This window comes from Equus caballus, chromosome 2 (genome assembly GCF_041296265.1).
Source record: "Equus caballus isolate H_3958 breed thoroughbred chromosome 2, TB-T2T, whole genome shotgun sequence".
Classification (NCBI taxonomy): Eukaryota; Metazoa; Chordata; class Mammalia; order Perissodactyla; family Equidae; genus Equus; species Equus caballus.
The window spans coordinates 29,214,382-29,242,109 of NC_091685.1; the positions used below are offsets into that span (position 1 = coordinate 29,214,382).

General features: G+C 43.5%; 1 protein-coding gene across 8 annotated transcripts; it reads right to left on the reverse strand.

Moving 5' to 3' along the window:
* Positions 1-31: 31 nt before the first annotated feature.
* On the reverse strand, positions 32-27,728 carry CEP85 (centrosomal protein 85). 8 transcript variants are annotated; one of them, XM_070250512.1, is made up of 16 exons: positions 27,153-27,373; positions 26,558-26,659; positions 24,986-25,017; positions 23,262-23,337; positions 20,467-20,619; positions 14,771-15,465; positions 13,816-13,949; positions 13,281-13,398; positions 12,024-12,209; positions 8,309-8,461; positions 7,928-8,082; positions 6,700-6,814; positions 5,740-5,790; positions 3,495-3,602; positions 2,140-2,365; positions 32-1,753 (listed from the first exon to the last, which is right to left on the reverse strand). In XM_070250512.1, the coding sequence occupies exons 4-16, from the start codon at positions 23,314-23,316 to the stop codon at positions 1,593-1,595; spliced, it is 2,310 nt and encodes a 769-aa protein (XP_070106613.1). In that variant the 5' UTR covers positions 23,317-23,337; positions 24,986-25,017; positions 26,558-26,659; positions 27,153-27,373; the 3' UTR covers positions 32-1,592. The 8 variants fall into 8 exon arrangements, with proteins under 8 accessions (XP_070106613.1, XP_001504143.1, XP_023491188.2 ...); XM_001504093.5 differs by lacking the exons at positions 24,986-25,017; positions 26,558-26,659; positions 27,153-27,373 and adding an exon at positions 27,554-27,728; XM_023635420.2 differs by having other exon boundaries at positions 24,986-27,386.

Below are 27,728 nucleotides of genomic sequence, written 5' to 3' on the forward strand. Positions count from 1 at the left end.
GTGGTGATGGAAAGCAATGGAAAACTGAGGAGTCTGTTAAATGTTTTATTTTGTAATCAAAATAGGCAATACAAACCAGTTGACATAACAAAGATTCATATAAATAACTGCTTATAAACTTTATGAGGAAAAATACCCGTGAGCATGGTGGCTGGGCTCCCAACTCGGGTGGAGACCAACCAGGCAGCTCTGCTTTTAGGACGCAGGAGCCCAGAGGCTGAGGGGATGGCTGGGTGGGGCTGTTGTGAATGGAAGGAATAAGTCACTCCATAAATAAAACACAAACTTTAAAAACACTTAATAAGGAGTCTCATTCAGGCCTAGGAGTGAGGTCCAGGATGCTGCCCTGATAGCCCAAAGCTTAGCAAGAATTGAGTAGTGGCTGACTCTGGGCTTCCCCATCCCCACACAGCCCAGCTTGGCCTGATTCCAGATCCAGAGGAGGCCTGCAGTCACCCCAACAACCAGATACAAACAATTGTGAGATGCTCCCCAATTGAGGAAGCAAGAGAAACCAGAAAGCAGAGGGTCCACAGGCCCGAAGAAACAAACAACGCCCTCCTGCACTGATAACACTAAAAGCTGTACCTTAAAGCCAGCCCGTACTGGGTACTCTGAACTCTCAAAGAGCCCAGAGCAGGAAAGGGAAAGGACCTCCATCTCCAAACACAAGAGAGGCACAAATGAGAGGGCTGGGCGCCGGCCCGAGCCCAAAGGGAGGGGTTGAGCAGCTTGACAGATGCCCTGTGGTATTCTGGGGGAAAATCTTGCCCAAACCCAGAACCATAGAGAAGACTTCGCACTCAAAGCCCAAGAAAAGGGCTACATGGACGGCCTGAGAACAAAGGCAAAGGGGCTGTGTTAACCACATGGCTAGGGTCCTAAGGGGACAGGGCACCTGGAGAGTGGGGTTTCCTGTGATAGACTTGATAGTACAGATGAAGGAGCCCTGGCTATAACCCCCAGGCCTCCCATTCTAGTGAGTGCTTTGCTAATGAACAGATCACCCTGAGGCGTCTATGAGAACAAGAGCCCTGAGGAAGCAGCAGTGAAACTGGGCCTAAGAAAACCCAGAAAGCCAGCTCAGCTCCCAGGCAGGCTGGCATATGGGGCCTTAGAATTCTCAAATGGCCACTGTTACTGGTACTCAGCCTTTCCAGGCCCCTCTAATGAACTCTGGGCATCAGCAGGACCAAGGCATGGAGTGGGAATGAATGTGGATCCATCCCAGAGGATGGAGAAGGGATGTGAGCAGCCTGTTTGCCTTTGACGTCTGCCTGGAGCTGGGAACAGTCTGTGAGGACTTATCAGTCGACCTGCAAAAGTTAATTAGTAACTCCCCCTCAAAGGGTAAATCAAGATGAGAGAACAAATGCAACCCAACAAGGCAAAGCCAGTGTGGAGCAGGGCAGGCACAGTTCCCTAATCAGCCCTTGGCCCCAGATGCAGGCTCTTACCTCCCCTTCACCTCCTCTCTGGGAACAGCAGCAGACAGGAGGCAGGAGATTGTCAGGGCAGGACCTGCCCGACTGGGCTCTCAGCAAACCAGATCCTCCCTGAAGGAATACAGCCTATCCCACCCCCAGCATTCCTCACTGTGTGACACAGTTTTCTCCCATGTCCTGTGCATATCTGTCTGACATGGTGGTCCTTAAGTCCTCGATGTCACGGCGCAGCTGTTGAACCTCTTCTAGTTTCCTCCTGATCACATCCGGCTTCTGCAAATCTAGCTGAGTCCCTGGGTGCTGTGCAGCTGGGGAGGAGAGTATTGAGAGAATGTTAGTAAGTGTGCTAGGAGACGCTTTCACATGGAGGGGGCAGTATGGATAGGCAGTACCCTGGGGCCCATGATCTTGGGATATGACACTTTTAAAAAAGCAGCTGGGGACAGTGGGCTGAAAACTTGCTGCCTAAGAGCCACTTTTTGTTTGTTCTGCACCCAGGTACCCCTCAAGGATGCCTGTTTCCAAAACAGATTTACTGAACATCCTTCGCAAAACACATGAACTCCAAAGAGGGCAGTGGCCAGGCCTACACAGCTCTGTTCACACGTTACCCTAAAGACGGGAGAGTTGGATGGGGGTGAGAAGAGAATGAAAACCACTCTCTCCTGGGTCCTGCAGTGGCCTGAGGACTCACAGTGAATGCCCAGGAGTAGGGAGAGATTGGGATCACGGCCCTGGGCCCTCTGGGTCACAATGCTACAGACTGCCTGCAGATCTTGAAGGCAACTGGATAACTCCTGATGCAGCTCAAATGCCAGCTGGGCAGTATCTGGTGAAGATGGAGACCCTAGTTGGGCCTGGCGTAGGTGTTCCTGGAGCGTCAGATTCTTCTCAATCAGGTCCTGGTTCTGCACTGAAAGCTGAATAGACAGACAAGCACATTAACCCAGCCCCAGGGAAAGACCGACTATCTGTGCATGAGTGTGTATATATGTATATATGTGTGTATGGTGGGGAGGCTATGAGTCACAGGCGACGTTCCCCGCCCACCCCCAACAATATCAGGCCTAGTCTCTCCTGCAGGTAGGTTGGGCCCTCAGGGCTCCAGCACTGGAGAGGAAACCATTCCCCAGCAGACTGAGTCATCAGCCTTCAGGTTTCTGTTCAGGAACCAGAGAAGATACTCCCGCCCCTCAGAACTCTATCTGAAGCCAGTCCCTCAGCCAACTCTGTTAGCCAGGCTATTAGAGAAGGCTTAACGTGAACCATGAAATCTGAGGAGACACTGGTTTCAATCTCTCCTTGCCACCCGGACAAAAGTGGCCACCAGCCAGCCTGATCAGAGTGTATCAGACAGATAAAGGGGGCAAGAAAGACAACATGACAGGTAGTGGCCACTAGACAGGGGGCTGGAGAAGCTGGGGACCTGGAAAACACAGAGCTGGAATGTATCCTGCCTTTTCAAAGCCTCCCCTCAGTGGAGTTACTACATAGACCAGCTATTCATGTACATCTGTCTCTTTCCTTCCCACCTCTCCCTGAACAGCTTAACCCACTCTCCTTCCCTCCCTTCCTCTATTCTCTTTTAAAGACACTGAAGAGAGTTCCTCCTCCAGTCCCAGCCCTTTACACCCACTCTGGGCCATGTGACAGTCCTAGCTCTGGGAGACTCCTTCCTAGGGACTTGGCCAGCGAACTTGGTTGCCCCCTGCTGACAGCTCTGTTTACTCCATGAGGACAACCAAACCCTCAGTCTTCTTGAACCGCTCCTCCCCAACCATACAAATGTGTGGCTGCAGGAACACAAGAGGAGAGAGAATGACTTTCCACATCCAAAGAGCACTCCTGGGTAATTATGGCCACTCTAAGACAGGCTTAGGACCTTTAATACAAAGGATGGTACAATGTTGCTTCTGATTCCTCTGCCAAAAAAAGCTCAGCAGGGACCTCTCAACTGTGGGGGTTCTTGTGGGAGCAGGGATGGGGAGGGTACACAGAGAAATCAGGTTTGTGGAGGCAGTACCAAGAAGCCTAGTTCATGTTACTCACCTCTTTCACAGCTGTGCGCAGCTGCTGCAGGGCTGTCTCCCTCCGCTGGGCCTCCTCCTTCAGGGCCTGGCTTGTTCCTTCTTCTTGAGCCACTTCCTGCTCTAGGCTCTGAATCCCACATCAAGCAGTGGTGGGAGAACACACCAGGGGTGACAAGTCTGGTTCAGACCATATCACCTCTGGCCTGGATTACATAGTAAAGCCCCAGCCTATGCAAACACTGATGCTAAGAGATTATCGTAGAACAGCCCTGATCTGTGACTTTCCACTGAAACCCTCCTATAGCCCCTGACCATGTTCCAAATAGAGGCCAGCTCTTCAGCAGAGCATTCCAGGCCAGTCTGGCCCCTACCTACTTTTCTAGCCATATCTCTTTTTACCCTCCACACAGCTTCCACTCCAACCACACAGCATTACTGACTGGCTGTTATCCCTGAGGGCTCCAGCTCCAATGCTGTTGCTCACTCCTCTTCCCCTTTGCTCAGCCTCCTCTTCTGTTCTGCCTGTCACCAAGGAAACCTTCAAGGCCCACCTTAGCCTTCCTTAATCTGCAAATCAGATCCAATTAATCTTGCCCTGCTACTTCTAGCCCCATCATAGCTCATGAGTACATTTGTTGACTGGCACACGATTCCTCCCTCCACCAGACCATAACTTTCTCGAGGGCAGGGAACATGCCACTCAGTTGAGTTCAATATTTATTAAGCACTTACTTTGACAGGCACTGAGGATACTGAAAAGAATACCAAACAGTCCCTGTCTTTGAGGAGCTCACAGCTAAGTGCCTTGACAACACTGTGTAGAGTGTGTGTGTATGTGCGTGTAGGGGTAGTCAGGGTCAGGGAGCAGGAGGTATTTATGTTTATTATCTCCTGTCTCTCACTCTATTCATTCCAATTTCCTCCCAATTCTGAAACTGACTTGAACCAATAAAGTATGAAAAAAATGTCTGCATTTCCCCATTTTGTATAAATAAAAAATGTAACTGCCAAGGAGAACATCTCATCACCATGAAATGCCCAAGGCAACCATGTTGAATCCACCTAATTCCAGTAAATTCATGACACTCTAATTTGTCTAAGAAGTCTTTCATGGGTAAACGTACCATTTAAAATGCTGCACTTTTTCAACTTTCGTGGAACCTCAGGGTTCCAGGAAATCTACTTTGAGCTCCAGTAAAAAGTCTTAAAAACTTGGGATTCTAAATGGGTATATAAAACACTCACTAGGCTTGACTATCTCCTTACAGGACTTGAAACAGGTGAGAACCGAACAGCCAGAGCCAGACCCACAAAATGGCAAAGGCAGGACTTCAGCTGTCAGTTGCTACTCAGAGTGAGGGCATCTCACCTATTTTGGTGTGAAAATCTCTTTTAGAATCCAAAGAGAACCTAAGTGAACCTACTTTACCTAGAATTTCTCGGAGAACTCAATTAGGGACACTCCCACTCCGGCCTAAAATAGAAACCAGGAGTCATCTTTGATTTTTCCTTATTCTTCAACTCCCTTCACTTTGTTAGTCACTGATTCCTCTCAATTTTACCTCCTAAGATTCACTTCCATCTATCCCCTCACATCTCCTCCTTGTTATGCTGCCTTATGCCAGGTTCCTTCATCATCTCACTAGGATTTCTGCAATCGTCCACTAGCCTCCAGCCTTGCCTCACTCCAAGTGCGAATCTTCTTCCACAAGCAAGTCTGAGTTGCAAACCTGACCACATCACACCCCAATGAAATGCTATAGTAGATTCTCATCACTTCCCTAAAGAATACAAGCTACATTAGTTGAAGAAACAAAGCCTCCCATAGCCTAGTTCTCCATTCACCACCTTACTCCAACAAAAACTGCTTGCGGCTCCAGATTCAAACCCTGTTTCATGCCTCCATGTTCCCACCCGTGCTGTTCCTTCTATCTAGAACTCCAAAACCATCCTATCTAGCTCCTCTTCTTTGCCTGGCTGGCTCCTCCCCCTCCTTCAAGGCTCATAATCTCCAGAAACCCTTCCTTGACCCTGACTCCCACTGACTCTTCCATGCTCTCTCAGGGTAACATGGACACTGCTCTCACAGTATGGTGCTGAAAGCCCTTCCCAACAAGACTGTAGGCTAAAAGCACTGATCAGGTCTCATTCTTGTTGTACTCCTAACACCAAGAAAATTGCATGGCAGATAATAAAGTGTTGGCTGAATTCTAGAGATTTCATCACTAAAGTTCTGCCCACCATGTCCCAGGACTCCAAATCACCTGTACTTGTGAACGCAATTGATCCATCTTCTGCTGTTGCTTCTCCACAATCTGAAAGGCAAAGTCACCAAGAAGGGCTGTAAGCATAGGCTGATGGTAAAGCCATAGGGCAAGACGCTGCGCTAGGATCAGTGGTCTGGCTATTAGCCCCACTGGCTACAGACAGTCAATAGAGACCAGGGTGAAGGCAAGTTAGCTCTACCTACAGAACTATAACTCAAATTCCCTATCCTGGCTAACTAGCTTCACACTCTTGTGCTCCAGTCACAAAGAGTTAAACAGGAATGCAGTGTGGACCCAATGACCACTACTGGGGTGGAAGGGCAGAGACCCTCACCCTGATGACTGTAGGCCAGCAGAATCAGCTTTATATACAGCCACTGTACATTCTGGTTCTTTAGTAAACAACATGACTAAAAATTCACTTTAATGAAGTCTGCTCTATCCAGGGCTGCGATGGTTGTTGTTACTTATAGCTTTGGTCACAGTGACTGTCCTAGAAGAGAAGCTAAACAGGCCCAGTTTCCTGTCCTTTGAGACCTTGGGTATTCTCTGAACCATTTCTGGGTCTTCATTTTTGCCAGCCTGTGATCAGTCTCACCAGCAGGTCCTTGCTCCTTCTCCTCTGCTGAATTAGGGCCAGCTCACCTGCCCAATGCAAGAGGTTCTTACATGGGGTCTGAGCCATGAAGGAAGTGTACCAAGCTTCAGTACACCATTCTGGAGCATCTAGTCTGGATGTTCAGAGGCATGTTCCCCCTTAACTTTGCTTGCCTGTCATAAGGATGAATATCTAAAATGCAAACTTATTGTGCAGGGGTTACTTCTCAGAAAAGAGAAAAAAACTCTGGGTAGCAGACCCTAGGTGGCCCAGGGCCAGAAATTCATGATTCCTTCCCAATATACAATCTTCTCTTTCCTCTTAGCCTACCCCATTACAGCCTGGACACCTTCAGTCACCTTTCGGAGCGAATTGCATTCCTTCTGCCAGGACTCCATTTCTACTTTTGGACCTTCTCCCTGTTGGGCTGGACCTTCTCCACTGGCCTCCTCCGCACTCTGCTTATCTTGCAGGCTGAAAGACAGTGGTCTCTTTAAGAACTCTGAAGTCAGAGAAATGTGGCTTTGACTCCTGATTCTGCTAGTTACTGAATGTTTTGGGGCAAGAGACTCAGGCCCTTCCATGTCATGGCTGGGGATAATGTCTTAGCTCATGCCACACAGAAGGTGCTCAGTGTATGTGAGTGTCCTTCGCTAGAGACCAGTATCTATATGATGTGCCACCAAGTCTCTACCTGCCCAAAGCTCTTTTATTCTGTTTTGATATTTAAAAATAAACATTCATCACATGTATTTAGATTATAAAAGCCATACATGTATATTGTAGAAATTTTGGAAAACAGAAAAAAATCTCCTTTTTTCTTGGCACATACAGTCTGGGGCAAAGTCAACTTTGTCCCCTAACCTGACTTCTGACTCCAACCAACAGTCTCCTCCAACGGATCTCCACAATCACTTTCATCATGGCCGATCTGCTCAGAATAAACAACAGGGTCACTATGGTTGAACACGGGATCAGAAATCCAATCCATCCCATTAGAAACTGGATTTGGTCCAAGTGGCTGTTGAAACAGCCATTATATTTTCAGAAACTGCTATTAATATGGAGGAGGCTCCCAAGACACCCTGAGAGTACATTATGGCATCTTGTTTTGTTCTCAGAACCTATCATGACAATGGAGAGCAATCCCTAGGGCTGAGGAGAAAAAGATGCTCCTGGCAGCCTTTAGCTTACAAGTTTTGAAATGTGGATAACCCCTAGACCTCAGCACCAGAATCTACTTTTGCAAATATACAGATAACTCATCTCCCAGTTTATAAAGTGCTTCTGTTCATTCAACACATACATACTCAAGGATTATTATCCAGTAATATATTATGCCAGGTACTGGGTTGGATCCTTCCAAAGGATACAATGAGAAACCCCCACTGCACCACTACACAGCCCCACAATCCATCTCAAGGACATATTCCTGCTCATAAGCAGCTTTTCTATTACTCACAATCCTGAGAAAACGAAGCTCAGAGAAGTAAAGTGATTTGCCTTGGGTCACATAAGTAGCGAGTAGGGTAGCCAGGACCAAACCTACCTATCCACCCTTTCCCTCAATCCCACAGGGGTATTTACCTAAGTCTAATGGAGGAGAATTCTGCTTCTCTCTGTCTCAGGCTTTCCAGTTGAACCTCCTTCTCTCTGCAGGCTGCTTGCGTCTCCTCCAGCAAACTCTCCAGCTCAGTCACTCTCTCCTGCAGCTCTGTGCTCTTCAACTCAGAATCCTTAAGCTGAGAGACAGGATGCTTAGGTCAACAAGCCAAAGAAGACTTTGTCTGGGTATCTCAAAGAATTTGCAGTCCAGTTGCAAATTTGACAGATGTGAGTCTATACATGACTCCTTTGGGATTTTCCTTTCAGGAAGTCACAGGGTAACTGCATACAGCACAGGCTGAGAAAGTCCCCCTGCTTGGCCATTCCCTGCTTGCCCCAGGTATGCCCAGACATTGCTGCTACCTGCTGGCTCTGCTTTTGATGGTCTTCCAGGGTGGGGAGGTCAGCCAGGTAACGCTCCAAGGTCTCAATACGCTGCTGCTTCTCCCGGTTCTGCTCTGATTCCTTTTGACATTTCTTTTTCAAATTATTGATATGTTTATCACGACCCTTGACCTAGGCAAAGAAATGTCAAGAATCTGTCTTCATTGACTCCTCTAGAATCCTAAACATCAACTTTTTTTGAAGTGACCACTGTCTTTGCCTTTAGGACTGTAAGTGTTATTCTACTGCAATGAAGGTAGGAAGCTGATCAAAATGTGCCATTTGACATCAGAGCATCAACTGCAAAGTTAACACACCTGAACTTTCCAATCAATGGCAAGGAAAAAGGGCAGTTTTTAAAAATTGGCAGCATTTCTGTATAACATAAATTTGTCAGGTCTTTGTCCCAGGTTCCTGAGAGGTAACTTCTAAACTCTTAGAATTTCCCAAATAATAGAAAAGGAGTGTCTTTGTCATTCATAGTGGGCCAGAGCCCACCATGAATGCATTTCTGCTAGTGAGATGACTCAGATTGGGGGCTGGTCACTAGAAAGACCAATGGAGTTGAGCGCAACTTTCAGTGAGGAGGGGAAGAAGGCAGGAGATTGAGTTCAGTCATGCCTACATAACAAAACCCCAATAAAAACAACACTGAAGCTCAGTGGAGCTTCGTGGTTGGTGAACACATGCATGTGCTAGTAGGGTGACATGCCCTGATTCCACAGGAAGGCACAGAGGCTCTGCTTTTAGGACCTTCCCAGACCTCACCCTATGTGTCTCTTCATTTGGCTTGTCTTGATTTGTATCCTTCATAATAAAACTGAAAGCCTAAGTATAGCACTTTCCTGAGTTCTGAGTTGTTCTGGTAAATTATTGAACTTCGTGGTGTCATGAGAACCCATGGATTTGTAGCCAAGGATGGTGGGCTGGGGAACCTAGAACTTGCAGCTGGCATCTGAAATAACTGCAGTCTTATTGGGCACTGTGCCTTTAAACCTGTTCAGTCTGACACTAACCCTGGGTGGTGTGCATCAGAACTGAATTGCAGAAGTACATACAACTTCTCTATAGACATACAACCAGTCTGGTCCATTCTGATTAAATAGGTAATACATTCTTCCCTGAATACCACACATGATATAAAGCTAAGTAATCATCTGGAAGGGCTAACGAGACTGTAAACTCCTTGAGAGGAGAGTTTGTGTCCATTTTGCTCATTATCATCTTCCCAACACACAGCATAATGCTTGGCACAGAGCAGGCATTCAATCAAAATTTGCTGAATGGAGACTTTTTCTTCACTATTATGGCCTTTTCTTTAGCTTATGAACAAGGAAGCTGGAGGAAGCAAGAGAAAGCAGAGAAAAAGTAAGGTAGATCTACTGATGCCAAAGAGGAGGCACAGGCCTAATTTAATCCAAAGATAAGATAGTACTAAGAGAGATCCCTGAAAATCACCCAAAAGCTTTACCCCAGGTACAATCTGTCCCCTTCAAGCTCTGAACCAGTGATTCTCACATTTTAATATGCATCAGAATCACTCGGGAAGCTTAGTGAAAATGCTGATAACCAACTTTCAATTAAAAAGATGGTGGACTGACCACAGATGTTTATTTTTTCTTCTTTCCAAAATATTTCTAAAATGATAGGAAAGAAATAAGTGTTAATCTAAAAAAGTCAACAGAGAGGAGACAAAAAGTATACAAAAGATTTCAAGGTGTTTTCAGAAGACAAAAGTGGACAGGGAATAAATGACTTGGAGCAGAGGAATTATAATCCACAGTGAACGTTACAGACAATTTGAAAAACGATGTGCCCTTCACTATCCCCAAGAATCTCTGCACTTGAAGCACCAGGTACCTCTGAAGCAATTATCAGCTATAGACCTGAAAAACAGGGAGACTTACTAGACGTCTATATGCAAGTTAGCTGGATACTAGCCTCACCCTAGGTTCCCCCAACAGGACAATGCAGATTTATTCTCTGGAGAAATAAAATGAGAGAGATACCAGACTCAGGGATATGCGTCATAGCAAAGAGAGAGAGCAAAGCACTAGGTTGAAAATAAGTATAAGTAAAAATCTAAGTACAGAACTGTGGGACTCTAAGCTTAATCTTGTCAGTGTTGGGAACCTAAAGGCCAAAAGCATTCTTTCCCCTAGCCTTCCCACCAGGCAGCAGACTGAAGATTCTTTTCTAGAGAGGGTAAGATAAGACATTTAGATACTGATATTTGAAGGTCCCCAAGTGAAAGGACAGTCTAAGTCTGATCAGCTTTCAGTGAAGTCTACCAGGCAACTACCACGAACCCAGAGTTTCCACTCAGCTTTTAAATACTTTGTTCTTTTTTTTTTTTTTAAGATTTTATTTTTTCCTTTTTCTCCCCAAAGCGCCCCCGGTACATAGTTGTCTATTTTAGTTGTGGGTCCTTCTAGTTGTGGCATGTGGGACGCCACCTCAGCATGGCTTGATGAGTGGCGCCATGTCCATGCCCAGGATCTGAACCGGTGAACTCTGGGCTGCTGAAGCGGAGCAGGCGAACTTAACCACTTGGCCATGGGGCCAGCCCCTAAATACTTCATTCTTAAATAGGAGTGCCCGTTCATTCAGGGATCACCAAGACTCTAACATGAAAGATACCAAAACAAAATAAAAAGCACCTGAAGGAAACAAGAAACAATACTACAAGCAGATGTAGACATCCCAAAAGGTAAAGTCAGTATCATCAGAGAGAGAAGATACTGCATTAGTGAAACAAAAAGAGCAAGGAAAGAATACTATTCTGAAACATAGGGGTATATATCAGGAGAAAGAGAAGAGTTGAGGATGGATACTTTTGTGGAGTGGGGCTGTACACAGAACTAATTTTTATTATAAACATGTTGGTATTTAATTATTCACCTCAGATACATGTATTATTTTGATTAAAAGTTTCTTTTTTAACAAGCCTCTGTCTAAGTCGTTGTTATATTAGTGACACCAACAGCACCTGGGAGCTTGATAGAAATGCAGGCTCTCAGGCCCTCCCTCCTCCCATAACTGAATTTGGATCTGCATTTTTAACAAGATATCCAAATGTTTCTCAAGCACATTAAAGTTTAAGAAGCACTGCTCTAGTGATTTTGATGCAAGTGGTCCAGAACTAAACATTAGTACATTGGCCCCCCAAGAACATCTGCATTAGAGCAAGTGGTGAACAAAACCAAGATTTTAAATCAGCTCCTTCTATAATGACTAATCTCACCCTAAGGCATTTCTAAGAGTACTAGCAAAAATGTAACAACTTCCAAACTGGATGCACACATGGAATTCTTCTCTACCTTTTTAGGTAGAGTGAGGAGAAACCAGGCTGAATGATGTAAATCTATCACAGGTGTTCAAACATCTTGCAACAGTACCATCTGGTTTGACTGCTCAGGCTGGTTTTCTACCCAGGCCAGCTGGCAGCCCATCACAACCTGGGGCAGTGAGGGATTATAAACTTTCCCTGTCTGCAGTAGTTTTGTGGAGATGAAGCAGAATGGAGGAGTTCCATTTCTAGTAGATCAGTCCTGCATGAGAAGTCAATGTAGGGTCTCACCAATTGGCTCCTCCTGGTTCCAAGAAGGGGGCCAGAAAGAGTTTAGGGTTTGGTAGAAGGCGGCCGACCGCCAACTCCTTTGTGAATTAGAGAGCTATCAGCTCCTTAGCTCACCCTTTCTTCCTGTTTCTTCCCCTCCTCTGAATGCTTCTGCAACGCGACTTTGAGTGACTCTCTGATGAGCTGGACTTCAACTTCTGAAGCAGAGAGTTTCTTTTCAAGCTCGATCTTTTCTTTGCTCAAGGCTTCTGTCTTCTGTGCAAACTGCGCACGTAAGAAAGTGTTCTCTCGCTGCAATTCCTGCAGAAAGATTCTGGATATATAACTGTTCCTCACCCTTAGAGTCCCATGTACTTTACTTATCCCCAGCATACTTCGTGATCAAATATCACCTTTCTTAAAGAATTTCTTCAACCAGTGCTTCTTAAACTGCAGTCCTAGGATGCTTCAGCATCACCTGGGAATTTGTTAGAAATACAAATTCTTGAGCCCAACTCCCAGGCCCACTGAATCAGAAACTCTGGGGACGAGTCTCAATAATCTGTGTTTTAGCAAGCCCTCCAGGTGATTCTGATGCACACTCACATTTCAGAACCACTGCCTTAAAGCAATACCTGAGGAGCTGTAGTACAATGGAAGGAATACAGGACAAGACATCAGAAGACCTGGGCTCAAGGCTTGGTTCTCCTCCAATCATTCTCTATATGATCATCGGCAAGTTCTTCCTCTTTCTTGGGCCTCAATCAGTAAATCAGAGGACTGAATTAGATTTTATCTAAGGGCTCTTCTCACTCTAACACTGATTCTACAAGATGGAACACTGTCTTAAGAGGCCCACTAGCTGGCAAAGCCAGTACTATAACCTGTCTAATACTCATCACTGAAAAGTCCAAACTGCAGAAGCTTGGTCAACAAAGCAGGCTTCTTTTAGAGCAACTGACCTCAATGAAAATCTGGTTTCCTTCAGTTGCTCCTAGACATGGAAGAATAAACATGAGAATGGCTCTAAAAACTCCCCCATTACCTCTGCCTCTCCCTCCATTTGGCCAGGGCTGGTAATAGATTAAGACTTCTCAGAGTATCACCCAACTCTAGGACTTTACTAAGTACTTTGCTCTGCCTTCCTTTTCTCCCAAGAATGTCTTGACACCAAGGCATCTGGACTTCCACCTGATTCTACCTTCAAGACTTTTCTGCCCCTACAAGGGCAGAACAAGGGATACTTTACAATTAGAATGTTTACTCTTTGAGGATAAGGACACTTTACATCACTTAGTCCCTTTCCTATATCCTGGATACCTAAAAGTACCAAGCACAGGGAAGCTACTGAGTTATGACGAGGAGAATGCCATCCTGGCTGCCAATGCTTACCTGTAGCCTCAGCAAGCAGACATCTCCAAAGGGGGCAGGGTGGCCCAAAAGGGCATTGTGGACTTGTAGTTCACTCTCTCGTACTTTCTGCTCCAGCTGAGAGATGTGTTTCCTCTGCCTGCAAAAGCCAGTAGAATGAGGTCCAGGGTCCTGACACTAACTCACCTGCAATATGAGCCCCCACCTTCCTCAGATGGGTACAATCCATACCATATAAGCAAAGACTTTGGATTCTGGACAGTAGTGTTTTGCTGAAGGAAGAAGAAAGGGAAATGCTGAGGAGAAATGAGGAAAGACGAGCTGCAAAGAACCGGCTGCCCCTTCCAGGCACTACCCAGAGCCCCTGCAGATAGACACAACTGGCCTATCACATTAGTCAGTTACAGGACTAGGCAGCTTATGAACCTAGCTCTACCATGAGGCAAGGTGTGGGCCTAAACAAAGGGGGATGTGCAGCCCTAGGGAAACCTCATGGTTCCCTCAGTGGGGGTTGGGAGAGCAGGGGCTGGTACAATGGCACCCCTGGCCCTCTTACTTGTCAATGAGGAGCTCCTTTTCCTTCAGAAGGTGTTCATTACTGTTCAGGATGCTGATCCACTGTGCTGGTTCTAATGTGGACAGTGAAGGAGCAAAAGCAGCGGGATGATGGCAGATGGCTCCATTCTGGAGCTGAAAGACAAGGAGGCTCAGTGGGGCCCGATCTTGACTCATAGGCACCTGAAAACCTGAGCAATACCCAGTTGCGTCTGCAGTCAAGGCTCACTTTGGCTCAGCATGAGAAGGCCTAATGTTTATGAAATAATTTTAGCTCTGATGCATGACTGGAAAGAACCTGCCAGGAGATTTCTGCCAACTGGACACTCCCTGCTCAGAAAGGCTCTAGTTTCTAAGAAAAGGTCAGTTATCTTTCATTATCTGGCAACAGAGACAAACCAGGAGCTAAGATGTCCTTACCAACCAAGAAAGGAGAATATGTCCTGCTTCTTTCCTTCCCACTCTTAAGCAGCACAAGGACTTTTTTCTTAAATGCAAAAGTGGTACAGGAGAAAGAACACAGGAGTTCAAAGATGGTTTTTCAAACGCTAGCTCTGGCACTTACCAGCTTTGTGACCCTGAACAGTTTACTTATTCTAAGAACCTGGTAAATTCCTACATTTAACTCATCAGAGTGCTATAAAGATTAAGTAAGATTTTGTATATGAGAGTACCTAGCCTAGTGACTGGTACACAAGTACACAATGAGTGTTAGTGTCCCACCTTTTTGAGTTTTCCCTTGTAACCCTCTACTTTGGAGAACCTATCTGCTGTTTAATTAGACCATGAACAGATTCTATGGCATTTTCATAAGGCTTCATTTCCAATCTACAAATATCTTCCCTCTTTCTTACAAATGTTTTCTTGAGAGTCAAAACTGATAGGACAATTCTAAGATATATACAGTTCTAAGACCTGCACAGAACCTGCAAAATCCAAGGAAGAAGGGCCCGTACCTGCATTTGCTCCATCTGTAAACGGATCAACTCCAGCTGCTGCCGACAAGTGCTGAGCTCACAAGATCGCTCACGGGGATGCCAAGGGTCAGGATTTGGCTGCCACACCTGAGAGGGTAGAGGGTTGGAGAGCCCAGGAGCAGGCTGGAGGCCCAAAGGGAGCACCCCACTGCTGCTAGGGTGTGGTCCATTCCGCTCACATACTGCCCCACTGCCTGGTGCCTTCTTGGTCTCAGGCAACACTTTGTATAACTCCTTGTTTGCGTCGGTTCTTGGGTTGTGGAAGTGGACTCGGTAGTGAGGATCTGTATAAAGTGTCTCCATCATTGCCGACTGATTGAGTGTAGACTCCACACTGGGAATATCAAACTTCCTCACTTCTTCTTCTCTTTCATGGCCCACTGCTGGAAACCAGGACTGCTCGATTCCATTGTCTCCGGCAGCACCACAAAGATACATAAAATCTCTAGACAAGCCTGCAGAACGTTTCATTGCACCGAGGTCTCCATTTCTTGTCATCCCCACACTTTCACTCAACCCTGACAAAGGGAGTTTAGAGGAAGAGGGTCCAGCAGGTGTAGAATTTGGCTTGGCAGGAGAGGTCCCCAAAGTAGAAGGCATCACATGGGCTGTTGGAATGGCTACGTGGCTTTTGATGGGCTGGAAAGACGGGCTGCTACTTGAGCTGCAAAAATCTGCGGACAGAACAGTCTTCCATAAGTCAAAATTGAAGCAGCAAGCTTTCTTGAGTTTGGCTGCTATGCCAGACGTTCTCTGCCTGTCCTGAGACCAGGCAGAGAGGGCACTATCATCACAAGTACCAGGCAGAAAGACATGGCAGCCTAATCGGGAGTTATGTGTTCTAGGATCTCGAATGCCATTCACAAGGTAAACCAAAAAAGGCAACACTGGCTTCACTTTTAACTTACACTTTGTCCTTTGTATTTGAATAAAAAATCTTGCCAGTTAACAAACGAAGCCGAAAACAACTTTAAAAAAATAATCACTTACTTAGGGGAAATGGATTAGGTCCTACTCTTCTGGGAGCTGGGCAACTCTAAACTATAATCCAATTTAGTAAAAATATCCTTCGCAAGGGCTGCCAGAATCCTCTGTGACCTCCAAAAGCTCCCCAGCGAAGGTGAGCAATGAATCTAAACTATCCAAAGAATAAGACGAACTGGATAGTGCTGCTCTGTATCCAGGGCAGGGAATACAGCATCTGAATCAGGATTCTGTTCTCTCTCCCACACTCCAGACCTGACTGCCTGGATATGTGAAGTTATTCTTAGTAACTCTCAGGTTTCATTCTAGCACAGTGAGCACTCTCAAGTGGGTACACACTAAAATCCTCTATCTTATATATTGCCTTCCACTTACCCCCTTATTTGTATCCAACTGCGATTTTTCACTTTTCCTTCAGACTGGATTTACCTTTCCTTTAGCTCCTGCCTAGTCTTGGGAGACAACTCTCTGATTAGCCCTGCCACAGAAGATTCACATTTCTACATATTTCCAACTTTCAAGTTGGAAGAGGACTACTCTGAAGAGGATGACAAGGTCACAGAACTAATGTGCCGGGGTGGTGGGCTGCAAACAAACAAGATAGGAACGTAAAGAAACACATCTGTTACCTTCAGCAGGCCGAAAACTGAGTAAGGGGACAATGAATATAAATGTCTTTTTTTTACAACTATATCCAGTACTCTTCCAAACCAAGTACATCTACCATGGAAAAGAGCTGACTACCAATTTCTTCCTCTTTTTTCTTTCCATCAACCAACATAGAACATACTCAGATAATGACAGATACTATAACCTTTCCCAGAATTATATAGATATAGATCAGCTACCATCTTCTCAAATGGGTTTGTAAGCACCTCTTTAAAAAAATGGGCAAGCCAAGTTATGCCTTATAATGTACGCAGAGTATCTAATTTCCTATACTTAGATGATCTTGGAGATATATAAAAGGTCATATGAAAAACAAAACAAAAAAACCCAGTAATTTCTGACAACATGCATCAGCCTCTCAGGACCAAGAAAAAGAACATTTCACAGTCAAAGGAAACAGTTTCTGATGTCCCACAACTTAAATATAGGACTGGTCAACAGGGTTAAGGTAGACTACTGGTGATGAAGACTTCCAAGACTAGTAAGCTCTCTATTTGAAATCTTTCAAAACGGCACCAAGGATCCCTGCCCCCAAAGTATAATTATGGAACAGAAGTCAGCAAGATTGTGGCATATGAAGGAGCTACTATGCTGAACTTAGTAACACCTCCTTCCATTCTCCATCCACAGCACCATTCTCTCTCAAGATTCACTGAATTCAGTTTTGAGCCCATAATCCCCAGAGCAGTAATGCCAAAACCAAAGCCAAGAAAAAAGGTATCAACTCACCCAGGAGAATATAGTTTTCCTAATTCTCTAGTGGGTGTGGTTCATCTATGGATGACAGAATAAAGTGAGGTCTTTGTCAGCATTTGTAACTTGTCTATTGGGTTCATCTATTTATATTAAGGAAACTATGTGTTTCTGACAAATTGCTATAAAATGTCAAGTTTAAACACCTTTACATCTGGTTTGTGTTTCAGAACATTGTGAAACAAAATAGCAACAGTCATTTTCAAAAGGGCCACTATATTTTATAATTTTCAAAGGCTTTCAAAATTTAGTGTTGAGATACATGATTTTTATTTAGAGAAGTCTACAATTCCCAAAAATCATTGGGGTTTTGGCACTTTAAGGACATATTTCTAAATCTCTCCTCTCCTCAACCATATCACCTGCCCCCTAACCTTGCCAAAAAACAACTCATTCTTTCTAGCAACCCTGCTTTCTTGGTAAGCAGTAGATTTAGCTATTGCTAAATCTTGATCGCTTCTGTTTACATCTCTTACTGGTTTATGGAGAAAGGGAGTATGAACTAAGCCAGTGACTACTTCAGTCCTTAGGAAAGAGGTGAAAGCCTTCTGAGCTCTCTGGTAACCACCTGACACCCCCGTGCCTTGAGAATCCAGGTAAAACAACTTAGCGAAGGGTGGAATCAAAAGCAAGCCTATTCAATTAAAGATGCACCAATAAACGACATTTACACCAGTCACAAGTGTTCTTGTCAACTGGGCTCCAAATAAACCAAGCTCGATTCATGAACAAAATGAGCAAAAATTAAAATTAAGACAGTGGTATATAACAAAGAAGGCAGAAAAGACATCTTGGATCCTTTAGCAAGAAACTTGTAGACAAATGGCTTTGGCCACTACATCAAGGCTACTACAATTTAAAAAGAATGCATTGCAAAGGAAATACATATATTTCCCCAAAGGAATAAAAAGCAGACAGAGTCACACATAATTCTATGTCAAACTTCGACAGAATTAAACATAGCCAGTCAATTCAATAGGGGGAAAAATCTAGACCATTGTTTGATTTTAAAAAGACTTATTTAGTCAAAATGAAAAAGGTCCCGTGACTGCACATGTAGACAAAACCTTAACAAGGCATAACTAAATTAACAGTAACACTTTTGATTACGCCACTTGTCCCTCGGGAGACCCAAATCTGATAACTAATTGTGTGACATTAGGCAGGTTACTTAACCCCTAAGGGAATTTTTGTTACTCACTAGCAAAAGGAACTGGATTAAGTGACTTTTAAAGTCCTATCTAGGGGCTGGCCTGGTGGCATAGTGGTTAAGTTCATACACTCCGCTTCAGCGGCCCGGGGTTGGCAGGTTCGGATGCTGGGCACAGACCTAGCACGGCTCGTCAGCCTATGCTGTGGCGGGCGTCCCATATAAAGTAGAGGAGGATTGGCACAGATGTTAGCTCAGCGACAATCTTTCTCACACAAAAAATAAATAAATAAAAAAATAAAGTCCTGTCTACCTCAAAATCTGATTCAATTCTACTCAACATATACTAAGCACTGTGCCCATATACACACAGCTATCAAACTATTAGAATTAAATGGCAGGTGTCTAGGAGTTAGTACTAGCAGACATGTTTTTTTTTTCTTTTCATTCTTTTTTTCCCAAGCACTTCTATTCTTTTTGTTTTTAAACAGCTTTACTGAGATATAATTCACATATCATACAATTCACTCACTTGAAGTGTACAATGCAATGGTTTTCAATATATTCACAGAGTTGTGTAACCATCACTACAATCAATTTTAGAACATTCTCATCACCCTAAAAAGAAACCTCTTGCCCTTTAGCAGTCACGCTCCATTTCCCTTAACTTTCCTAGCCTTACGCAACAACTCTATCTACATTCTCTCTCTATACAGACTGGCCTCTTCTGGACATTTCATATAAGTGGAATCATACTATATGTGGTCTTCTGCGTCTGGCTTTTTTTTACTTAGCATAAATGTTCTTAAAGTTCATCCATTTTGTATAGCATGTATCAGTACTTCGTTTCTTTTTATTGCCAAATAATATTCTATCGTGTATATATACTACATTTTACTCATCCATTCATCAGTTGATAGACATCTGGATTGTTTCCAGTTTGGGGGCTACTATGAACAACGCTGCTATGCTAAGTTTCTGTGTGGACATCTGTTTTCATTTCTCTTGGGTATGTACCTAGCAGTAGAACTGCTGAGTCATAAGGTAACTCCATGTTTAACCTTTTGAGGAACTGCCAGACTGCCTTCCAAAGCAACTGCAACATTTTATATTCCCACCAGCAATGTGTAAAGGTTCCAATTTCTCCACATTCTCACCAACACGTTACATCATCTTTTTGATTATAGCCATCCTAGTGGGTGTGACATCTGATAAAGTACTAAAGTGACTAGTTTTGCGACTTTTAATCAACTCATTTAATCACTTTGAAATTCAGCTTTTTCATCTGTAAAATGGAAATAAAATATTTCAGAGTTCTTAAAGGCATTAATGGAAAAATTCAGCACGAATCCATCATGAAGTATTTAATAAATAGTAATTAATTATTATCATTAGGTCCTCTGCCCTCTAGGAACTCACCATCTAAATGAAAAAACAAAATACTCTTGTAAAGTACTGCCTGGCAGTTATTACTTAATTTAGCTAAGTGCAAAAACAAGTAGCAGAAATAATAAAGATAAAAGACTGCAATAAGGAAGATCAGTAATGGGTGGAAGGGATGAGGAGTGTCTTGTCAGACTCTTCACTAGATCTTGAAAAATAAGACCAGCATAGCTGGGAGGGGCAAGAGGAGGTGGGAACAGCACAAATCGGCCCAGATTAAAGAAGGAAACAGCTGAGGCATAAAAAGAAAAATTCTGTACTTTCAGGGCATAGTAAGACAACAAACCTGGTGACAGTAAGAAATATGTTTGAGTGGGTGGGATAGGGCCAGATCACAGAAGAACTGAGGCCTCTGAACTTTATCCTCCAAATAATGGAAATAATCGAGGATTTGCAGGAAATAAAAACTATGAAATCAGGCTCTTAGAAAGATTAATCTGGCAGTAGAGGGGAAGACTTGAGGCCAAGAAATCTATTAGAAAGTTGTTTCAGATACAACAAACAGTAGGAATTGAGAGGTAGGGACCAGCAGTGAGAAGCATGGGGTAAGAAGGATCAAGCAGATTCCTTTACTGAATGGATTGATTTACAAATATTCCGGAAATGACAATACACCTGGAACACAATCTGAAAATGACACCACATACTGGTAATCAAGTAATTAATCTAAACTTACCCTCCGCAATGTCTGAGCATGATGTGCCAATGGCTGTGTCCCCACTGTCAGCTACACTGGAACAACGGCTGAAGCGGCTCCGAAAGGCCTCCGAGATAACTGGGGTCTGCCATTCTGTCCCCAGGGAACTGCCCTTCTGAATCACACTGGAACCTGCAACAAACGGCATTTCCCACCTTTAGTGTGAACCGGCTGATGTAACCCCACAAGACTGTTTAAAAAAAACCACTTAAATCTATGAGAGAATAGCAGCACCCTGCCCTTTTCTCTCTCCTGTGCCTATTTCAGCTACTCTAAGTTAGTTAATTGTACATGGAAATAGCATGAGAGGTGAGAATGTTCAAAGATAGAAATAAGACTTACCAAGAATCCAGGAATACTGGGACAGAAAACAGTAATATTTAATAGCAGCTACATTTTTTGAAACCTAGAAGCCACAGCACTTTATGAACATGATCTTATTTACTTACTACTGAAAAGTATTATCATCTATTTCACAGAGAATAGAACTGAGATTTGAACCCAGCTTGTTATGATTCAAACGTCTATACTCTTTCCCCTTACAGGGTTTCTCAACAAGTGCTTTTGGCATACTGGACATGCCAATTCTTCAATGTGTAGTCTATACATTGCAGGATGGTTTAGCATCCCTGGTCCCCATCCACTAAATGGCAGTAGCAGCCCTCACTCCATCCCACCATCACCGTGAAACCTGAAAATACCCCCTAGGATAAGAGGCAGTCCAATTCCCTGTTGAAAATCATTGCTTGACTGAACCAAGGTCATGAGCAGGGTGAATTCAGATCAAGGTGAGTCTTGAAAGCCAATCTGAAGAGTTTAAGACTTTATTTTGAGGGCAATGCAAAGAAATCACTAAAATTACTGAGCAGGTAATACAAAACAAGGCTGATGAGATTTATTTGACTTTATCAGCTTGCAGTTCAAGGGCTAGTAGGTAGGAAGTCTTCAATAAATACCTGATTTACTAACATACTAGCAAACATTTAAATTCAAATTATTTTTTAAAAAGCACTATGATTTTTCTAAATTGTAACTGATGATCCATGTAAACAAACAAAAAGGTAATGGCAGCTACTCATTCATTTAAAGTGTCAGAGTTTGCGTTGAAATTAGAAAAAATGTTCCACAGACTCTTTGATCTAGTGGGAAGCAAATGATATTTGAACATAAATCCCCTTATTCCCTTCTTCCAAATTTAGTGCTTCTCCCATCTTTTTAACCTCCTTTTTTCTACTTTTGCTCCTTTTTTTGCTAACCTTACTTCTGCTTTCTATTGAAGGCAACCTAACTTTCCCCAAGAACTCCTTTTATTGTGAGAGTCACAGTGGACTGCTTGATTTGAAAGAATCTATATACACAAAGTAATCTATAATAATCTTTAATAGAAGACATAGCCAACAATCAGAGCTTCTGATCAGCATAAGAGTAGCCAGTGTTACTATACTAAGTTAGTGTAATTCTAGCCAGAAGCAAAGAAATCTGACCTCTTGGTGAGTCTATATGGCGTTCTCTCTCTAGTCAGTGTACAATTTGCCAGGCCTTCTAAAATACTGAAAATTGATTGAGGGCCTCTGTTACCATGTTCTTGGCCTCCTACTGGAAACTACTCCGTTACTACTGCTAATCTTCCATTCTTCCATCTCTTTTCTATGCATCCACTCCGCACATCAATTCTAAAGAGATATTCGCTAAAATGAAAGCATGTTTTGGTATTATAGAGGCTTATGCTTATTTCAAAATTCAAGTTTGAAAGTGCAACTTTTTTGTGTTATATCACGTCCTATCAGCAGCATCTTTATCAAATATTAAGACCATTATTTAATGAGTGAGAGACTACTAAAGACAAAGCCATCAGAAAAGCAATGAGCTTTGTCAGGAATTGCTACATTCCAAAAACTTGCATTATACATATAATTGTCCTAAGAAATTGTACAATGCAGCCCTAAGACAATGCATGGCACCCAGCAGATGTTCAATAAATTATTTGCTGAATGAATCTTGAAGTGATTCAACAAACGCTTATCAAAGTGCCTGCTATATGCAAGGCAGTATGCCCAGGAGAATACAACAAATATCTACCAAACGTCTGCTGTAAGGCACTGTGGGATTCTAAAGTTAAATAAAGCATACCTCTGGTTGAATAAAATGTACCCTTTTCTTCACAAATACCCCAGAACTCAGAAAGTTATTTTTCTAAAACACTACTTTCTATTTGAATATACCATATCTACGTAATATGTCTATTGAGTGTGTATATAGTCATATGTAAATTTAATATATATACTTAATATAGCCACTTAATATATTACTGAGTTTTCAAAATCTTTTTAATCCATTCTAGAGATAAATTTCTGAGTCTCTAGTGACAACATAACTGAGACTGTTGGCATCCAAGAAGAATTCCAATCTTTGTGGGCTAGCAGATGACTGACCCACCCACAGGACTACAAAGACAACATAGAACACAATAATTTATGCTGTGTTTTTCTGATTTCAAATGGAACTATGTTCCCAAGTCATTCTGTTCCAATCTTTTATGTGTCCTCCCCTCCCAATCAATCATGTGGTCTTGTTGGAATCCATGTAGGACCAGAGAGTTGTTCTCTGGGAGAGACCTGTTTTTCTGTTCAACGTAGCCCCATGTTATTTTTGCGCCTTCAGTACCAGGATTTCAGTGAATGCTTGTTTGCTCAGTATTTCCTTTAAAGGATATTTCTGTTATGAAATAACAGAACAAAGGTCAGAATTTAACCCAGAAAATTTTGATTACTCACCTGGTGAAGTAGCATGAGAGATCCTCTCACTTGGATATTTCTCTTGCATGGCCATCAACACAGTTATCTGAGCCAACTATAGAAAGAAGGAATAATCAATTAGATCTCTCCACTATCTTTTAATTCCCTGTAACTCATTCCTATTCAACCGAAACTGTCAAAACGACACAGAGTATTCAAGTACTCTTCTATATGTTTTACTCCTAAGGATATTTTTTTTTTTATGCTTTCAAGAATCTTTTTTTTTTTTAATTGAGTTAATGATAGGTTACAATCTTGTGAAATTTCAGTTGTACATTAATGTTTGTCAGTCATGTTGTAGGTGCACCACTTCACCCTTTGTGCCCATCCCCCACCCCACCTTTCCCCTGGTATCCACTAAACTGTTCTTAGTCTAAGGATATTTTTTAAGGCAAAGCAACTCCCAATACTCATCCCTACTTCTCTTGCTAAAGCAAGGAAAGAAAACCTAGAATCAAATAGAGATTCCCAATACTGCTCCTCCATGGTCCTCGAACCCCTCTGATTGTTACAAAAATTAAAAATAACATTACTTTTAATTAACCAATTTTGCTATGGATCTTCTGAGCCATGGGAACAGGATGGGAGGGTAGGGTGGAGAAAGAACTAAATAACCAAACCAACAGTGAAGTAATATAGCTTCAACTATGATTAACATAAAAAGAACTCTCCAATTTCTCTAGTAATGAAAGTCAGTCATATGATGCATAAAGATGGACAGAATTCTTGGTCATAAGCAGAACCCCAATCCCCAGCTGGGAACATGAGGTTTTCTTCTCATTTCCACACTCCTTAAAACAATTATATTTACTCTAATGGTAGGTGCTGAGAGTTCAGCAGAAGTCTGATTACCACCTGTGTAAGCAAAAGCTTTAATTAACTGTAACTAATAGCATATAATAATAATATCTTATATTTGCAAAGTACTTGAGAGGCATTACAGGGAAGTGGTTGAGAGTATGGATTCTTGATCAGACAGCTTGGGTTTGAAGCCTGACTTAGCAATTTATTAGCTGTGTAACCTTGGGCAAATTTCTTAATATGTATCTCTGTGCTTCAGTTCCTTCATATAAAAATGAAGATAAATACAGAACCTAATTCATGCTAATTCATTTAAAATTAACTTACAACAGTGTCTGACACATATTAAGTACTCAATTAACGTTATTATTACTTGGCAGATTATGTCAATTAAAAGGGGCACAGTAAGGTCCCTGGAAGATAAAGTATGAATTTAGAAACAGAATTTGTAAGAGCCCCAAAAGAGTTTGGGACAAACTCTATCAATAGAACACAATTCTTAGAAGTGAAATTCAACTTTGGAGGGGGAAAAAAGGCTATATGGTACTATTTCTCTAATGTACTTTACTGACATCTATAGTTTTCTGTTAGTAACAACACCCCAAACTCTCACTAATTCACTGCATCTACAGTGGAAATAGTATGAAATCCTAGCTCTTCACATACCTTATTCAGTAAGAAAAGCTTCAATTTACGGCTAGTATCATTCAGTGTGTTAATGATGACACATAAGGATTAGATTACCTACCTATTAGTGACTATTAGTGATATGAAAATCCTTTTCTTTACCCTTTCTTAAAAGTGTAACAAAATGGTAGGCTCATTGGATTCTGAGACCTTTCCAAATTCAGATGAGTTGAAAACAGGATGACAAAAGAACTCTCAGTTAAACACAGAATTACCTTATTATGCTTATGACTCAGCAGTTCCACTCCTAGGTACATATTCAAGAGAAATAAAAACATAAGTCTACACAAAATCTTGTACAAGAATGTTGCATAGCAGCATTATTCGTAATAGACAAAAAGTACAAAGAACTCAAATGTCCATCAACTGATGAATAGATAAGTTAAATGTGGTATATCCATACGATGGAATATTATTGGGCAATAAAAAGGAATGCAGTATTGATACATGCTACAACATGGATGAACATTTAAAACATTATGCTAAGTGAAAGAAGCCAAACACAAAAGGCTACATATAATTCCATTTATATGAAATGTCCAGAAATGGCAAAGCCATTTAGATTAGGGATTGGAAGGAACTAAGAGGAGGCCAGTGGGGGAATGGCAAATGACTGCTAATTGATACAAGGCTTCTTTCCAGGGTGACCAAAATGTCCTCAGAACAGACAGTAGTGATGGCTGCACAACCTTGTGAATGTACTAAAACCACTGAACTGTATGCACATAAAACTGAATTTTATGGTATGTGAATTATATCTCAATTAAAAAAAAGAAATTCCACAAAAAGTAAAACAGTCAAGAATAAATAACTCCTACTTTTTTCCTACTAAGTTCAGAAGTAGATGGGCTACTGGGGAAATTTTTAGGACCATTTGTAGGAGACAGAGATTTCTTGAAATAAAAGTGAGAGAAATGAATGTACAAGAAACATAAACAACCAATTATACAGCCAAGAAAGACAGGAATGCATGGAGGCAGACAGAAAAAAAGCACCTAACATTGATGGTTTCTATCTTCAAAGCCCTTTAAACTAAAGAAATATTCATTCATTCAACAAATTTAACATGTATTCCGTTCTTACTAACCATCAAGCACTGTGCTACAAACACTTTACAGGTATCACGTCTTGTGTTTAATGCTCACATCAAACCTGCAGGGCAGTTACTATTACTGTCCTCATTTCATAGATGACAAAATAAAGGATTAGAGAGGTGAAACTCATAGAGCTAGGAAGGGGCTTCAAAGCCAGGACTGTGCTCTAATGCTATAGGAGTCCAGCCAGCATGCTTTCTGTGTGTGACAGAGAAATAAAGGAAGTTACTAAGGCACCACAAGTTGGAATTTCTGCCTCAGACATAGCCAGAGCTGCAACCCGAAAACAGTAGCAGGGACAGCTCATATAATTTCTTCATTTTGCCCTTGGTCACCACCCAGGCTCTATTTCGCAAATTGCTACCCAAGAATTAGATTTTGATTATACTCCCCTTGAAGAATTATAATCTTAGCGTGGAATGTCACACTCGGCAGCTGTTGAGAGAACCACATCAAGACAGGAGAGGATCTGAAGGAACCCACAGACAGCTAACACAGACACATCAAGAGTCTCACGCCATCACACTACTTTCATGGCCTTGATCACTCATTAAATCAGACCTAAAGAGAGAGAAGCCAAATCCTTGCCACAAAGTTGCCTTGACAGAGAACAAGTCCTGGAACATACATCACCACGAGACCTGCATAAGGCAGACGAGGCCTAACTAAGGGCAAGTGATGAGGCTCGGTTACCTTAATCATCCTTGTACCACCATTCATCCCCACCTAGCACACAGTAATCGGTTCATCAACCAAAATCTAACGCCCGCGTGCCTGTTTTCCTGGCTCTGTGCCCTGTGGTGGAAATACACTGGTGTAAAACACAAGCAGGGTTCGGATCGTCCCGGTTTACTGTGATGAAGTAGGTACTGAATACCCTCTATGGAACAACCAGGCTTTAACACAGTAAACTTTCGGGCCATCCAGAGCCCCAGTTCCTCCTTGTCTGGAGCAGGGCTCCTCAAGCTCAGCACTACCGACACTTTGGGTCAGGTGAGTCTTTGCTGTGGGGCCGTCCTGCACACTGCAGGATGTTTAGCAGCACCCCTGACTTCTACCCACGCGAGGCCGGGAGCAATCCCCGAGTTGCGATAACCCAAAACATCTCCGGACGCAGTCAAATGTCGCGTGGGGAGAAACACGGGGCTAGCTCAGAAACTCCAGCCGAGGGCCCTAACAGGGGCTCCGGTCTCCACCCGTCCTTCCTCGGGGGGCTCCCCGCGCTCCCGGGCTGCTCCGGGCCCTGGTCCGCGCCTTGTCCCTCTCCGCCCTACATGCGGGGCGAGACCGAGGAGGCGCCGCCGAGCGTCTGCTTTTCCCCCGGATCCAGCGCTCCACCAGGGCAGGGACCGTGCTTCCCGCCGGCCCCTGGCGCCCGGCACAGGCCTCCCCTTCACACACGTCCAGCAACCGCTGAGGAGTGAGGGTCGGGAGGAAAAGCAAGGCAGTGAGGGCGGGAGGCGACCGAGACACGAGCGGGCGTGCAGGGAGCATTATTTCAGGAAGCCCACACCGTGAGACCGAGGGGGCACGGCTGCGTCGCTCTGCGCATGCGCTTCGCTCTCTCGTCGCTCCCTCCCCCCACGCCCCCCCGAGATAGGTCGTGAGCGCCTGAGGCTCCTGCAAGGCTCCCCAAGGGGGGCAGGGTCTGTCAGTCCGACGGGGTACCCCGAGGCAAGGAGGACTTACGTGGGCATGAAAGCGGGCGGCGAAATGCCTCACTCAGACACACCGACTGCGACCTCCACGTTGGCCCCGAGCGGCGATTTCGTCGCTCAACTCGCCTAACGGCCGTTACACGCCCTCCAGGCCGCGCGCCTCGCAGCGCGCGCCGCCCAGGCCCCGCCCCTTTCTGCCCGCCTGC